At 34.8% G+C, this 16,931-nt stretch overlaps 2 protein-coding genes across 2 annotated transcripts; one reads left to right on the forward strand and one right to left on the reverse strand.

Moving 5' to 3' along the window:
- Positions 1-558: 558 nt before the first annotated feature.
- LOC113498160 (cytochrome c1, heme protein, mitochondrial) lies at positions 559-7,493 on the reverse strand. Its single transcript, XM_026878102.1, has 7 exons — positions 7,373-7,493; positions 7,013-7,063; positions 6,308-6,456; positions 4,587-4,713; positions 3,460-3,577; positions 1,632-1,813; positions 559-1,187 (listed from the first exon to the last, which is right to left on the reverse strand). The coding sequence occupies exons 1-7, from the start codon at positions 7,439-7,441 to the stop codon at positions 957-959; spliced, it is 927 nt and encodes a 308-aa protein (XP_026733903.1). The 5' UTR covers positions 7,442-7,493; the 3' UTR covers positions 559-956.
- Positions 7,494-7,916: 423 nt separating this feature from the next.
- On the forward strand, positions 7,917-13,589 carry LOC113498157 (protein arginine N-methyltransferase 7). Its single transcript, XM_026878098.1, has 9 exons — positions 7,917-8,085; positions 8,178-8,413; positions 8,560-8,805; positions 9,339-9,517; positions 10,142-10,367; positions 10,584-11,359; positions 11,611-11,759; positions 12,299-12,455; positions 13,446-13,589. Exons 1-9 carry the CDS (start codon positions 8,036-8,038, stop codon positions 13,548-13,550), a joined length of 2,124 nt encoding a protein of 707 aa, XP_026733899.1. The 5' UTR covers positions 7,917-8,035; the 3' UTR covers positions 13,551-13,589.
- The last annotated feature ends 3,342 nt before the right edge of the window (positions 13,590-16,931 follow it).

Genomic DNA, 16,931 nt, shown 5'->3' on the forward strand with positions numbered 1-16,931 from the left:
TTCCGAAACACGGAGGAACTCTTTATGACAAAGATGGTCACCCATCTACGTACCAACCGCGTCAAGCGTAGCTTAACCTGTGAGGGTGAATCCCTCACAGCTTCAGCTTAAGCAGTTATAGCTTAGCCACGAGCTTCTTCGTATCAATTGATTAACGTGCCATAAAGCTGATTTTGACGCGTTAATTGATACTTTTGATGGTGTTTTTTTAATCATCATGAAATAATATAAATTAAAAATTAACCTTGTTACAAAAACGACTTAACCGATTTGGTTAAAATTAAGCACAAAGATAGTTTATAAACTGAAATATACCATAGGTACACTCCTTACACAATAAGCGTTTAAATTGCCTCTACATAATGTTAAGATTAAAAAAATAGTGTTATGTTTAGTTCTGTCCAGTAAAATTTTACAATTCAAAATGTATTCAAGTATACTTAATTAAAAAAATTTGTTAAAGGTAATTTATTTGGTTGTGGATTTGGAATAAGGAAAAGGGATGTTATTTTGGAAACAGAGGTGATGGATATGCAAACAGTATTAAAAAGCCAATAATTCTGATTTTCAATAACTCATTTATTCAACTGTACACTGATTCACAGTTATAACTTTAATGGAAAATCACAAGCACAGTTATAATATGATTACCTAAAATTAAGTAATTTGACTGTGCTATAACATCCAACATACGAGATGAAGAAATGCTCTATCATAATATTACATAGTATCGCACCCGGCTAATCTCCCTCGCCCTACGATGCGCAACACTTATACTGACGTATGGTAACAGCGGTCACAGCGAAGCAACATGATTATGAAACTTGAGGAAAGAAATAAACGCGATGAAATATAAAATAAATTAATTTAATATTATAAACAAATAACATGTTACTGTGCCTATCGAAAAAAATTGTCTAAAACGTTTGTTTATACTACTGCTGTATGGTGGCGGTTTATTTCTTAGAGACGGGTTTGTAGGCTAGTTTTCTAGACTTCATGGTCGACCACTTGTGTCGCTTGAAGTAGTAGGCGACTACGGCCATCAAGGTGAACATGCCCATGGACTTGATGGTCATCAGGCGGCGCTCGTCCAGCTCGGGCTCGGAGCACCACCGCAGGAACGTCGACACGTCCTTGGCCAGCTGCGACGCCGTCGCGACAGTGCCGTCGCTGTATTCGGCCGCCTGTAAAATTTTGTTACAACACTTAAAACTTGTGTTTTCTCTTTTTTTGGTTAATTCCGAAGACAAGATGAGTGCTTTGACCTTTTCTGTAGGTATATAAAAGGTCATAGAACCCATACAGCAAGCATACGTAGCTCACGCTTTTGCACCAATGCCAAGTGTTGAAATGCTATACTTGCCAAGTATTAATCAATCAAGATAATATACTCCATCTTTCACGTTAAAGCAGAGTATTAACTTAAATTAAAATTAAGGCTTTAAATGATTGGTTAAATTAAAAGCCCAAAAAAATATTTTCTAATGCAATCAATCCAGCAAACAATTTGGCATAAGAAAATTTCGAAGCGTCAATAAAAGTCAGACAAGTCCACAGTGAAAAACAGTGGCACAAAAAGTATAGATACATATACAAATGAATATATAGTAGTTGGTGTGTGTACATACCTCGTCGAAAAGTACTTGTGCCATAGAGATGGCGCCACCAGGGAAGTACGGATTGTAGTTCTGTCCCTCGCGCAGCACGACGCCGGCGGGCGCTTCCATGTAGCCGGTGAGAAGCGCGAATATGTAGTCCTCGCCTCCCTTGCGGCCCGAAACGATCAGAGACAGGTCGGGGGGGTAAGCACCTGGGAAACGCAAGGTTGCATTAATTAAAGTAATTAAAGGAGACAACTATTTTTCCATTTTACAAATCCAATCTAAGCTGAACAAAGAGTTGTTAAAGTTCCGTAGCTTTTAACTGATATCGAAATTACAAACCACATACAATAATCACCGTGTGAATACTATGTAAGATAGACTTTAAGCCTGATATTTTTCCTCTTATTAGTCATACATTAGTGGCAAGTCAATGGACGCGAACATAAAAACTCTTCACGGTGTCTGAGTTATATGTAAAGATTGTGGTACATAGGTAAGATGTTGTAAATATTATAAACACATGATGCAAGCGCTAATATTACCTAGCTATATACATTTTTATTTTTAAGAGTTTAGTTTTCTAAATCATCTCTTAAAATGCCACTTAAATTACAAGCTCTTTTATTTATTGCAAAGTACTTAATAACTCATCAAAGGTAATGGCCATTAGGTTTACAAATAATATGTTTACAACTCAGTACTAAAGCTATTTAAAACTGGAAACACTAAATACAAATAAATATTGCGCCAATATTCAGTTCATTAAAAAAAACCTAAATATTAAAAAAGCCTAGGAATCACACGTCACTCGCCCACCATATAGTATTTATTTTTCTGGCACTATGTCAGATATTCTTGTAAACTATGTCACACTGCCACTATCATTAGAAGCTTGAATGCAGTTAAAATACTATAGAAGTAACATCTAAGATGGTCTTGCATTAATCTGTTTTTGTTAACTAACTAGTGCAGACCAAAGTACATTCTATGCAGGAAATGTTCCTCTGTGTCATAGGCTCAATCAAGAACTTTATCTAGTTTTAAAACGTCATAGTATTCATCAATAGAATGAAATCAAGGAAGAATCGCAACTCGGCTTTTAATAGGGTGATTGTGAACATTTTATTAAATTAATGTAAGGCATAAAATAATGCAAAACATATTAAAGTGTAAAGGCGTAAGTGACGCCACCCGAGAAAATGTATCAATTATTCTTTTGTTTACGCGATAAAGCTCATAATTCCTATCCAATATGTTTTAGAAATGTATCCAATCCTCAATTGTTTGTCTTCAACTGTCCTACACAAAGGCTTTAGACTATTTTCATACAGAGAAGAGTTGGACGCTATATCAGTATCACTGCAGCAATCGGGTTGATGTGTAGAACAGTCAGTTATCAGTTACAACCGCGCAGTTATCGAAAACGTGTGTGTGTGTGTGTGTGATTCATAATTTAGAAGAGTTGTATTGTTATCAGACTTATTATAATTAATCGGCACTTGAACTTTATAGTGTTAATAGTATTGTAAAAGTATATTGCGAATAATTGTTACGTCCACATATACGATATGGAAACTCGTACTATTTGACATTAACTAAAAGATGAGTTTTCTTTAAAGAGTAGAACCTCGTGATAAAGGATGAGTAGTACTATAAATGAAGGTAAAACTCGTATTTTTTTTCTGCTAAACCCCATCCAAGCTGCATTAATCGTTTTGACTGTTTGATTCGTCGATTAATGCATTAATTTAAGATTTATTGATAGCTTACGAAATTGTGTCTTTAAATTCTGCATATAAAATCTTAATATTTCAATGTGAGGTTGTTAAATATAAAACAGTATAGTAATTACCGTTGTTGGCAGCCCTGGCAGCATTTTCGTTGGGGTAGGGCGAAGGCAGGTAGTCGGAGAGCTTGCCTGGCCTCTCGAAGAAGTTGCCCTCCTCATCAGGACCGTCCTTAATCATCACCTATGGAGAAAATAGACAATATTATATCAAATTCGGTATAAATAAAGTATGACATTTGGAAATTTTGAAGAAATACTATTTTATGCCACAACATTATTTTCTCAAACTTTAGTAGATATTAACAAAATAAAACTTGAAAGACCCTCTGAGCGAGTTTTTTTTTAATATTTAAATTTATTTTGGATTTAGTTCAATTTCGACACACTGCTTGATCCTAAACCACTTAATCAACTTTTGGACTTTTGAGGTCACTACTGCATTGATATCTGCAATGCGGGCCACTTACGCCGATGCATCCCACATTCCTGCATTGAACTATTAAACTTGTGTGTATGTAGCACATGTATTTATGTCTTTTTAGTGTGTGTTGTCCTGGCTTCCTGCCAGTATTTATTTCGTTTCAATAATTTTCCATTGAGGCAGGTTGTTGTACGCGAAAGCACCTCCATATTAGTTGCATAATGTTTTTTTACATAACTTATAGTGTTTTTGTAGTTACGTAAGTCGTAATGTAAAAAAATATTATAAGTGGCAATCTAGATGTTTTTTTTTATGTATTTCTTTTTGGGTAACACTAAGTTGCGAGCAATCTTTTGACTACATGGGTAATGCTTATCTATAGTAAAAAGACACCTGTACTTTCATATGGATTTTTATACAGTTGATAAGCCAACTCAGCATACTTAAACCTCTTGACTTATTATTATAGTATAACTGCACAACAGTTACTACACACCAATAACGAGGTCTCCATAATTTCTGTGTGAAGTTTTTAATTTCATGACATAGCACACTCATTTATAAATGTTTTTCATGTCTATCGTGTATACAATATGCTCAGAATAATAGTTGTTGTAGAGCAGCAACATTAAAGTTGTATAAGAAATAGGATGTTACTTACGTAAAATTAGCTATGTCAATCTAGACAAGCTTATTCAATGCTCTAACCGTTAATAACTGTTACTCATTACTCATATGTATATTTTATATTAAAATGGTTTATACTTACGTCGGCAGCCTCGGCCTTCGCCTCTTCTTCAGTGTGAGTCACATTGACGAGGTTTCGGAAGGCGATGTACTGCAGGGAGTGGCAGGCCTTGCACACTTGCTTGTACACTTCGTAGCCACGGCGTACACTGTTCCAAACAAAGCAATTACATTAATGTTGTAGAGATGAAAGAATGAGTGCCAGTCCTTCGAATAACGCTGGTACAGGCTGGCATAGATACTAGAAAGCAGCCTTATTGCTACTTTTGCCTTGCAAAGGGACAGAAAAATATATATGATCTACAGATAATAAAATACTTACTGTGTAAAGTAAAGATAATGGTACAGGTGAATATGTTATCTTCGACATGTGTTAATTTTTTTACTTGTTTTTGAACAGAAATTAGTGAACATAAGATTTTTTTTCTTTTTTTGTCTGTAGAACTGCACTTCCTTTTTCATGGATATGTTTTGACTTAATTATGTTAATGACCTTGCGTATTAATAGAACTATATGAGGTGGTCAAGACATTTACCAATCAAGTTAACACATTGCATAGACATTACGTAATTCTAACATAGTTTATTTCATTGTTTTCTATGCTTCTTGTTGTGTTCGTAAATTGAGTGTTCGTAGCCTGTGAATAGTTGAAGTTATGAACAAAGTTGGATAATGGGCAATGATAGACAGGTTAGTAGAAGCCTAAAGTCAGATTTGTGTCATAGGCACAGCATGTCCAACAATGGGTTAAATTGAACACTTACACTATTATGATGATCCCATACTAGCACTTTAAATTTAACAAATTACAATATTGAAGTTATTTATTAAACATCAATGATTGAAAGTTTTACTATTGTTAATCACAAAACCATTAGATCGAATAGTGCATATTCTTTTCGAGATTTCTTATCTTTGGATAATGTAAATATTTACATTAGATAACTGCAGTTTATATTGACATGTAAAATACCATTTGTTGCTATTTACTGATAATGGTTCATTTCCAGGAAACAAAAAATACTTAATGGTGTCACTAGTGTTCTATGAACCAAATACGAAATTAGTATGAGTCATAGCAAGATACATATCTTGATATATAAGACTTGGATACAAAACATATCTACAATTATATAGATATTGCAGCTATTTCTATGTGTGTTATGTTTAGAAAGGTAAGGCTTTACTTTCATTTTGTTTAAGTTGGCACTACGACACGTGTTTGCGAACATTGCGCCTTAGTATACGCCCTTTCATAAAATGAGTTGCATAAGGCTGCATAAGCTGCTTAGGAAAGCAAGATTAAAAAAGACCTTTTTTCTTCTAAATTTTTGTGTATTTTTAAGTATGGAGAAGGGTAAGTATAAAGGAGGCTTTTAAATGATTGAGGTTAGCTGATCAATACCATGTGCATTTGCAAGTGGTGCGATGCACATTAATTGGGCTAAAGTAAACATTTACACAACTAATTATTGTACCCTTGACTCAGTACCAGTTTGGAAATATTGGTTATCATTGATAAATAACTTGTAAGAAGCAAGTCTCTAGGGCTAAATTAAGATATACATTTATTGCAATGAAACTAAATTTCTCTCTATATGAAAACATGATATGTCGAAAGTGGGAACCCTATTGCAGGTATCTCTTTCTAAAGTAAAAGAAAACAGTTTTTATTATAATTAACAGCTTCTTAGTTCTTCTCAAACTAGAATAAAACAAAATGAAGAATGTTTTAAACTCACCTAGCATGGTCAAGTGACTTGAACCAGCCATCGTGGCTCCAAGGCTGGTGAGGTGGATGAGCCTCAGATCCTGACGCTTGTACAGACTGTTCTAGTGCAAACAGCAGTGCCCCGACACCTCCAGAAACGACTCCCAATGTTGAGAGCCACTGTGCAAGAAAATACAACATGATGTTTTAGTAATGTGGATAAAACAAGGAATTGAAGAGAAAATGTTATTATTAAACTGAGGTGAAACTTAAAAATATATGAATCTTTTTAAATAGTTGATATAGATATAATTAACTAATGATTTATAATTAACAAGCATAAAATGGTTAGGATGTAAGAACTTGACCTTCATGGTATTTTATCATGGTGTTTTCTCCAACATGGAGTATAAGTACCAAAATAACAGTATTTTTACGGTTTAATTCACATCTGTAATGTATTATGATTGAGTACGAAAAAATAAAATGGCTCATAAACCATTGTTACTTACAATAACTAGGTTATCATAGTAGTAAAACTAGGCTACTATTTGTTACACAACATTTTTTTATTGAAAACATCAGTCATTATTTTCCAGGTTTTATTCATTGTTATGTGAACTTTAGTTAAGATTGCGATAAACCTTAGGGATAACTTAAATTATGGCGTTTTGAATTATTTCACAACATTAAAAGTAAAAATGAAATAATAAATGAATGGATGTTCTATACTTACTATTTTCCTATTTCTTGTCCATCCTTGAGCGCCAGTGGACAGCTGACAAACCTGCAAGGGACGGCCTCCATTAGATTTCTTATGTACTTGTTACATAATGCAGAATAGGTTATCACTTGCCCATGAAAATTTATATTATACACTCGTAAGAATTTTGGTTCCACGGAGTCTCCAACAACCACATGAATGCATTTAACACGTTATTAATCGCGTGGTATGGCACAAATTGATAAAATACAGCAATTTTACGTGACACTTCGAACTTGAACTTCCCCGTCAATGTTAACATACGGAACACGCTAAGGATACCTACTAACAGTTTAGACTACACAACAAATTGTTTGGAACGATTTAAAGTACCTGGGGTGTAACTATCCCATAGTTTTTCAAAAGACGTGCCCCACAAATCCTACCGACGGCGGCCGCCATGATAGAAAAACGTCGTAATGAAAGATGTAACGACTGACAACTACAACGAGACAACTGCCATTTAAAAAAATATTGTTAACACATATGTTTTCTACTTTAGCACAAAAGTCTCGATTTACATAAATATTATTCAATGATCTATTTTGATATTTGGTTATTATAAATAATCCTTCATTACGCTTTGGATGACAACGTACATCAATTCGACTTGACATGAACGGTTATCAATCAACAATTAAAACTGGCCACAAATTTTATTCATTGTGAGGGAATATGACCTCTTTTCTAACAAGTTTTAATTTTTCTGTACATATTGTGCTAATTTAATTGTTATATAAGTCTATTTGAAGCTACTAAAATGCTGTGCTTTCAAATATAAATATGTCCTGCGCAAATCGTGTGTGTCAGTCATCCTTACTAGAATATCATACTCGTACCAAAAACACTGAAACGTTCCGTTTTTGACGGAAATAGTAACTTTATTTCACTAGTGAGGAAACGTCAATGTCAAACATTGAGGTTATGAAATTACAAACTTTTGTTTAATTTAAATTTTACTCAAATTAACTAAATGATGAAATAACAATTTACTCAATGAAGCTACTACTGTCACAGAAGCTTATTAGTTTTTTTGTACCTAAAAGGTACTCGTGATAGTAGAGCTTTTCACGCTTGTTTACCATCCGGCTTTTTTCTCAACGAGATTTGAATTTATCAAAGATCGTGTTTAATACAGGTTAAAGAATTGTGTTACGAAGATGAAAGTGTTTACGCAGAAGAAGAACCCTCTGACGGGGACTACGGAGTGGGATGTGCAGGACGAGGATTACGATTTCCATCAAGAAATAGCACGATCTGGTTTCGCTGATATGTTGCATGATACTGAACGAAACAAAAAATATTACAGAGCCCTACAACTTGCTATCGATAAAATGCACAATAAGGGAAAGAAAGCTAATGTTTTGGATATTGGTGAGAGCAGTTTTCTCAGTTTTTTTTATTACACTTGAAAGTTACCTGCCTAGTGAAATTCCTAGTGATTAAATATACTTAACAGGCAATAATTGTTAAACTGTTGATCTATTCTACTTATTAATGTATCATTGTACCTTTTTCAGGCACTGGAACTGGTCTCCTTTCAATAATGGCTGCTCGATCCGGTGCTGACTCCATAGTTGCTTGTGAAGCATTCAAACCGATGGCTGAATGCTGTGCTAAGATCTTACAAATTAATGGAGTTGCAGATAAAATCACATTGATACCTAAAAGGTCCACGGAACTCACTGTGGGGGAGGAAGGGGATATGAAGGAGAAAGCTAATATTTTGGTTACAGAAGTGTTTGATACTGAGTTGATAGGAGAAGGTTGGTTTCATGCTTTATGTTATATTACAAAGAATATTTGGGGTCCATAGCTTGCCCAATAATATTGTATTGATAGTTGTGATCATATGATTTGCTACTCTATTTCTTTGCTACACAGTGAATTTTGTATTATGATGTAGTTGTATTAATGTATTTTTAACACTGTTAAGAAAAAATTTTTGCTAAATGCTCATGCTAGGTAGCCAGTTTGATTAAATAGTTTTGTAAATAATAAACCATCTTGCATGGTCTATAAAGATACCTGCAATGTTTTAAAATTGCAATGAGTTTTTTTTTGAATTTCTGTTAATAATATCACATGCTAAACTATGGAAACAGGTCTGTAATAATGACAAGATATTTTTTTTTGGGAAGAAGATTCTTTAATTGAATATTTTTCTTTTATTTTAATATTAATAATTAATAATATTAATAATTCTTTTTTTATTATTTCTTTTACTGACATTATTCACTTCTGTAGTAGACTACTAAACATAAAGTAGAAATCTTTAATCTTTTTTTTTTCTCTACAGGGGCTCTATCAACATTCTCACATGCTCACAAATGCCTGCTAGAAGAAGACTGTATAGTAGTACCAGACTCAGCAGTCATATATGCACAAGTGGTGGAATGCCCAACTCTATGGAAATGGAACAAACTTAATGATTTAGCTGATGCTGACTTAGATATTATTTTAAGAACTCCAGATAAGGTAACATTGTTGTTTGTTTGTCAACTGCTTATATGCCAATAAATATTCTCTGAAGAATCTTGTTTTAGGTCATACAAAACAAGTCATTAAAATTTTAGTGCATAATTTTGTAAATTTTGCAAATTACAAATGTTTTACTTTAGAGAATAATAATAGGGATGATGACAATTTTTTTTGCAGTGTCCCTCTTGTAGTTTTTTGTATAATAATGGACACGTATTTTTTCATTCGTCCCGCAAACGTAAATTGACCAAATTACAGTGAATGAAACTTACGCGTGACGTCACGATGGAGTATAAATTTTACTCTATCGTTACGTCACTAGCCCCCTCTCCTAAACTTTAAAGCAGTTAATCTTTGTCAATTCTAGTTTTTCTGTAAAAGGAAAAAATATGTGTCTCATACTTTTCAATTATCTAACTGAGGGACTAATGAGATTTTTTCTTTTTATGCCTAGTCATCATCCCTATTGTATGGCCCATATTAAACATAGCTTAGTTGCAAGCTTCTTGTTAAGCATCTGTTATATTATATCATTTACTCATCCTCATCCTTATATCCAATCTATGTAATTTTGTACTATGTTTTCATTTCAAAGTTTCACCAAGCCTTTCTTTTACTCAGATGATGGAATGCCCCGGCTCAGCAGCAGTTCACGACATCCAGCTCTCCCAGTTACCACGAAACATGTTTCGTGAGCTTTCTGACCAGATCCCTGTCTTCTACTACGACTGGTCCGGCAAAACGCCCATTGCAATGAAACGGACGGTGAAGCAAGACTTTACTGTGTCCACAACCGGAAGGGCTCAAGTCGTGTTTATGTGGTGGGAGCTTAATATGGACACGGAAGGTACGGAATTCAGTTTGGATTTTGGAGAATGATAATAGTCGTATTCAAGAACAATCTCTAGCTAAGGGACATTCAAAAAGTCTATCTTTACATTCTGATTGACAAAGAATCAGTATAGCATTTGGGAGGCGACATATTAGTCTCTTCTTGATTTCTGTTTAATATGGAAAACTTATTAAAAGTGTTGATTATTGAAGTCCAATATTGTATTTCCAGGTAAGATTCCTCTAAGCTGTGCACCTTGGTGGTGTCACCCTGACGCCGATACTGCAGCCGAAAGACCGCAGGACACGATACCCTGGCGAGACCATTGGATGCAAGCGGTCTACTACCTTCCTGACGGCATGACAATACAAAAAGGCACGGAAGTCACCCTCGTGTCCTGCCAAGACGAATACTCACTCTGGTTCTATGTAGAAGACGAATCTCGCAAAAGACCGAACTACCGAAGACCTAACTGCGAGTGTGGTGTTCATATGGCATTATCCAGAACCCATGTTTCCTACTTAAACGATGGTAAACGAAGCAAAAAGTTTTTAGAACAATTAAAACAGGAGATCAATGACACTTCAGTAGTTCTTGACTTCAATGGAAGCAGTCTAATGGGACTTGCGGCTGCGAAACTTGGCGCAAAGACCGTGTACATACAAGAGAGCATGAATCTAAATCTAGACATCTTAAGAGAGTATATTGCGACGAATGATTTAAAAAACATAAATTTTATATCTGAAGTTACTGTAGAGGTTTTAAATGAAGTGACCAATGTTATTAGTGATCCTAACTTTTCGAGCGCCATACTTCCTTGGGATAACTTAAAGTTGGCGTATCTCTTGTATAAGTATAAGGGTGATTTGGGGAACTGTCTGTCGGTGATACCTCACAAGTGCGAGGTGTGGGCCATGCCGGTGGAGTTTCAAGATTTGCATAAGATCAGGATACCTTTGGGCAGGTGCGAGGGTATCGATATGGCGGTCTTCGATGGATTAGTTGAGGTGTGTTTATGTATTTTTTTATCATAAAAGTGTTTGTAGGATTTTTGCTTAAAAAAAAAAAAAACTGACTGACTAATAATTTCTACATAAGCACAGCATCTATAAAAAACGATGTCCATTTTTGGTTCACATAGAAATCATTAAAGTGATTTGGTCTTTAGAGTGTTTATTTAACTTAGAAGCATGTATTGTGTCCTGTTTGTAACTTATTGTAGGTATAGTAAAAACTACATTCACACACTATATTGCAGAATTCTCGAACAATAAGTGACGCAGAGATCGAAGCTCAACCGTTATGGGAGTATCCGTGCAAGAGTCGCGGCGAGCCCGTCAAACTGTTGGAGATGGACTTTATGGAGCTGCAGCAAACGTACGCACGCGATGACGTCATTGATGTGCCGTAAGTATGATCCATTCGTCATTCATTTCATTTCGACGGAAGATTTTAAAACGACGGCTTTATTGCAAATGATATACCTGACTTAAGGTGTACGGCTATTAAGGAGGTGGATAAAATTGTGATTTGGGATTTATTTGATAATAAATTGGCAACATTTCCAAACATTTACATGAAAACTTATAAAGATAAAATATCCCGACGAAAAAGAAAAGACTTGACTCTTGTTCACCTATTTAGTAGCGACGCGGCGACGGTGCCACACATAGACATAGCGAACAAACTTTTTACACCTCTCTATTTACCTTTAATACAAGTTTGTACCTTTAATATACTGCAAAAATGTATTCGACACTCAATTCCACCAGAACTTCTGTGAACCTTGACTTGAATTAATTACTTTCCTCTTGAGTTGCAATTTGAAGCAATTTTCGGTTTTCACTTCTGGATATTATAGGTATGTGTTAAAAGGGAACTAGTTTCCTAAATAATTATCATTAAAACATAAATACTAGTAACAACTTATTTATTTAAATTTCCAGTAAAACAGAATCAGTAGAACAGGAACTGGTGAATGGTTTCGCGCTGTGGGTGGTATGGGATGTCGGCGTTAAGCAGAGCTCGGGTCCGGTGCAGGCCCCAGTCGTGGGGCAGAGAGTGGACTGGGACCCGCACACTAGGCAGGCTGTTAAAATACTTGTGAGTGTTGTAGTAGTTGCTTGATTTATGTACCTTTTGTTGTTGAAAGTCCGTTTTCGGTTTTTTGACCGGTTTTATTTTCTGTTTATCTCAAAAAGTTGACTTGGAAATAATGCTTACTAGCAATAAGTCCTATCTTGCCTACCATTATGAGCACAAAACATTAAATGAATAACAGAAAACCGCGCGCCATGAGGCCTAAATATAATGTCTATATTAATAGTTTAAGAACACAAGTCAAAGTAAAAACTATAATCAGAAAGTTATTAATAAATTTCACACACACACAAGTACTTAGTACTTATAATACACTAGGTTTGAACACATTAATTCTAACGTAAACAAAGGGGATTATAGGGATGTAATCACATCCCTTAGCTTATCCTGCTATGTTCCACATTCAATGACTATCCATTGATTATCCTGTTAACTTAATGACACGGGAATAATCCTTACTAATCCGACTGTTTATTCTTATCGAATTACATGCGGTTAAATTACTGGACGAAAGCTTATGCACAGTTAAATGAACTAAATAAACGTGTTTCAAACAATACAAGCCGAGTCAACTAGATGCTGGAAAAAACCCTTATTTCAATTGCCTAAGTATAGTTTTATAACAAATAAATTTGCTTTGCTCCTAGTCAGACTGAGAGTCGAATAAATTATACCAGATCTAATATCATTGGTAGGTTCTTACAGATATTAAAGCAATAATTAAAAAAACAATTCAACCACGCATTCCTTAGACAGAACTTACCAGTTGTCCTATTCTCAATAGACCGCACGGCAACAAGCCATAGCATAACAATAAACATTAATTAGACTAGACTAGCAATTAAGTCATGCATAATATGGCAACACTGCAACTTTGCAACCCACTTCCCTGTTGCCAGGTAATAAAATTGATTTATTATTATTTATACATTACATTTATGAATACCTTGATAATTTCCTGCTCGCATAATAATAAGATTATTTATTTTACAGAAAAAGTCGTTTGAAGCAAGTGATTCGTTCAAGTGGCGTTACCAAGCGGTATGCGACCTCGCCAAGGGACAATTCAACGTTGACATAGACTTAGTACTTGAATAATGCAATTTATACTTATTTATTATATTATACAGCTGTCAATACTGGTTTTATTTACCGCCTTTTTTGTGTTTTGGAATGTGGTTGTATGGATTTTGTAATTAATGTTATATGGAGTTGAGTAATATTAGTTTTTGTTGGCTTTATGTCTCAATATCAAAGTGAAATAGTTATTTCTACCCATGTGGATGAAAAGACACTTGGCATGGGGTCTGATCTCAATACAGGGATGCACTATATGATGCTTTTTGTACAAACGACATTTACTTCACTAAATATTTATCTTATACAACAAATCGTATAACCTTACTAAATATTCCATTAAACACAAATAAATCAATTTATTGATAACTAATGATTAATATTGCAGCAAAAGTGCCAATGTCGGCGTTCCCTATATCCATGTATAAGGGAAAATGGACCTTATCTCTTGTACATAAAGATCAAGGATCATATCATTTAAATATTCTCAATGTTAACCTTTAGCAGGGATGTATTTCTATGTAGTGATTGATTGACGTGTTGTAATTCAATGAAGATATTGTTTTGTTAGAGTTGATATCCTTAAGATATTGGTGTCAATATGATGTGATCATGATATGACCAGTTCGTGACGACTTGATTGTCGTATTCAAGGCGAGATGATTCAGATTGGAGTGATGTTGAGTGTATGGGTAAGTGCTATCAAACAGTTTTTGTGGCCTGGCTAGTAAAGAATATTTTTTTATCTATTAGGGTTTATACCAGCCAGAGTTGTGTAGAGTATGCGTTAGCGATCCTGTGGCTCTGGCTCAGGCTGTTGAAGTTTTTAGTAGGTGAGAGGCCGACATATCCCCATGCTGTGTTTCACCAATGTCAAAAAGGATTCAGGCACAAGTCACAGTTGGGATGCTATTTGGATAGAAGGACTGGTCTAAGGTAAGACTGATGATCACGTACAAATTATTTGTTCTTAGAAAATCCTATTTTGCCCCTTTTTGAGATGGTGGATTTTTTCCAGGGCTAGTAGCCCCACATTTTTGGTTTAAAGCTTCCAATACCAACCCCAGAGCATCCCCTAAGCTATAATAAAAGAAACCGACTCTGGCAAGGTGTCACTTGATTGTAGTAATCAAACATTCTTTAAGTCTAAGTACTAAACAAAGGCAACGTAATAGGAATAACCAACAATTTTGACTGCACTGATAGCCAAGTGGTAGGTCACTACCGCAGCTACGACACCACGCGAACCCCTGTGCGCGGGACGTATAACGGGCTCGATCCTCGCGAGGACAAATGCTTGTTTTGAGCTTCACACGACAAAAAAGTCCAAGTAGGGATAGTCAGTTGAAGATGACGTATTTATTGAATCTAAACTATTAATATTATTAATTAATATATGCCAAAGTGCTTGTGCTTATTCAGTTAATGCAAAGGCATTATGAATTTGGTGTCGAAACTGACTGATATGATTAATTATCATGTGAATCAGCAAGCGCATGACGCATGGTGCCTGAAGTCTCAGATATTTTCTTGTGTTGCTTTTATTGATTGAAATAATGTTCTCACAAAATCATACCCTTTGTGGGATAGATAGTATTAATTGCCATTGTCAATCCATCTTTGTAATGTAAGTCTTTATAAAAAGTTGAAATCTAACCATCGACGCGATTTATGGAAGTAGGTAGTAACGTCCCTATTTCTTTTTATTTATCGCACTAAGTCCGAAAAGCAGTGTAGAACTAGGCGGTCCGTCTTGTGTAGCAGGGAATGATTAAAAACTGTAGGACACTTGTAGATGTATAAAAGAAATTCTGAATGGAAGGTATAAGTAATTCAATGAAAATCGCGCCCGATTTTCTGAACGCGCATTTTAGGTACCATAGACAACTGCGTTCGTAGGATAATGAAAATTAAATTAATTCTAAGTAGTTCAGGGTGTGTAGATACGTACGAAAGTCCTTTGCACGTTAATCAAACAGCGTGTGCCTACGACCTAAAAGAGTCTAAGGTCTCAAAGTTGCCTAAGTACATATCAACAAAGAGTTGCCTACACAAAAAACATAAATTTTCTCATAATTATCGTAGTAAACAGGTGTAGGTATATCATCGTACCTACGCAGTGTGGGAGTGATTTATGTTTCATTTACATGCACCGCGTGGGGCAAGCAAAGATGAAATTTAATACTTACTATGACAGGGTGAATTAAAGTACCAGAGCTTTTGATTAAATTCGCAACTTACGAGCGTAATGTTAATTGAATGGATGACAAATTGCTTCTCTATGGTTTTAGAATTGGATGTGACTGAAGATAAATCCTGTATTAATCGATCGATTTTGTTTGCTAGTCGAGGCACTGTATTTTATTTCATTGAATACTAAAGAATGATTTAACGATTGTAAAATATATTGTTGAAGTTGTTACTTGTAGCTGTGTTTCTTAGTCAGTTTGTTTGATTTAGTGTCTAGAGGTGTTTTGTTTTATGTTGCTGCATAAAGTTAGAGAGAACAGTGTAGCACGATTATATACTTCAAATTGTTAGGAAATTATAAGTTTAATATCATTAAACTGTCTGCAGATGACAGGAGCTAAAGGTAGAAGTCATGTATCCTTGAACAATATTTTATTTTATTGTATTTTATTTGGGAAAATAAACACAAACAAGCAAAATATGCACCGTATTATGATATTTGGACTCTTGTTTTATAAAAAGTAAACCAGATATTTCGCCAATATCGGCATGATTCACGTATTTATTAAGTAAGACACTAGTGACAGTTACATTTTTTTTTTCAAGAAACAATAGACAAGTCAATATGTGTCCTTAACAGTCTTACTGGCAACGATACTTCCGTTGACAGCCACATTTTTTGTCCACTCAAAGCTCATTACACAGTCTTCAACATACTCCAACGATTAATTAAATATTAATGGCTTATTAGAAAACCAGCCGCGAGTTAGACAACCTTCTGTATATCCCAAGATCGGTATCTTTGCAAACCTAACTCGACGCAACTCGTTTCCTTGCCAGTTGTAAAATTTAAAATTCATCTGTTTTTGAGTGGATAACTTAAGACAGTTTTTGTTTTAAATTCCTTATTGATTTATGGAACTGGGTACGTTAAGTGACTACATTTAGTTTGGTCGATAATATTTTTTTTTTGGATCTGTCTTTGTATGGTTTGATTGAATTTATTTGAGGCTTTAAATTGCTTAATGTAAGGCTATTTGTAAGGTAATCTAGGCTAGAACTGCTACTGGTGGTAAAAAGTTTTAATGTGCAGGAATTTATTTAAATGTGAAATCTTAGAAATATTGACATTTAATCTCAGATTCGTATGCATAGGTAAAATTCTGGATTTTAAATTAGGGAGAGAATAATAGTGAGCCAGTTTACTTTTTG

Source organism: Trichoplusia ni, chromosome 10, assembly GCF_003590095.1.
Source record: "Trichoplusia ni isolate ovarian cell line Hi5 chromosome 10, tn1, whole genome shotgun sequence".
In the NCBI taxonomy this organism is placed as follows: domain Eukaryota; kingdom Metazoa; phylum Arthropoda; class Insecta; order Lepidoptera; family Noctuidae; genus Trichoplusia; species Trichoplusia ni.

Excerpts from the sequence above, each read along its gene's own strand:
- LOC113498157 (XM_026878098.1), top strand. The coding sequence starts at position 8,036 with ATGAAGCTACTACTGTCACAGAAGCTTATTAGTTTTTTTGTACCTAAA. Across the intron at positions 10,368-10,583 it reads GCTTAATATGGACACGGAAG|GTAAGATTCCTCTAAGCTGT; the intron begins GTACGGAATTCA and ends TTGTATTTCCAG. Across the intron at positions 11,760-12,298 it reads GATGACGTCATTGATGTGCC|TAAAACAGAATCAGTAGAAC; the intron begins GTAAGTATGATC and ends TTAAATTTCCAG.
- LOC113498160 (XM_026878102.1), bottom strand. The coding sequence starts at position 7,441 with ATGGCGGCCGCCGTCGGTAGGATTTGTGGGGCACGTCTTTTGAAAAAC. Across the intron at positions 4,714-6,307 it reads AAGTCACTTGACCATGCTAG|TGTACGCCGTGGCTACGAAG; the intron begins GTGAGTTTAAAA and ends TGTTTGGAACAG. Across the intron at positions 1,814-3,459 it reads TGCCAGGGCTGCCAACAACG|GTGCTTACCCCCCCGACCTG; the intron begins GTAATTACTATA and ends TGCGTTTCCCAG.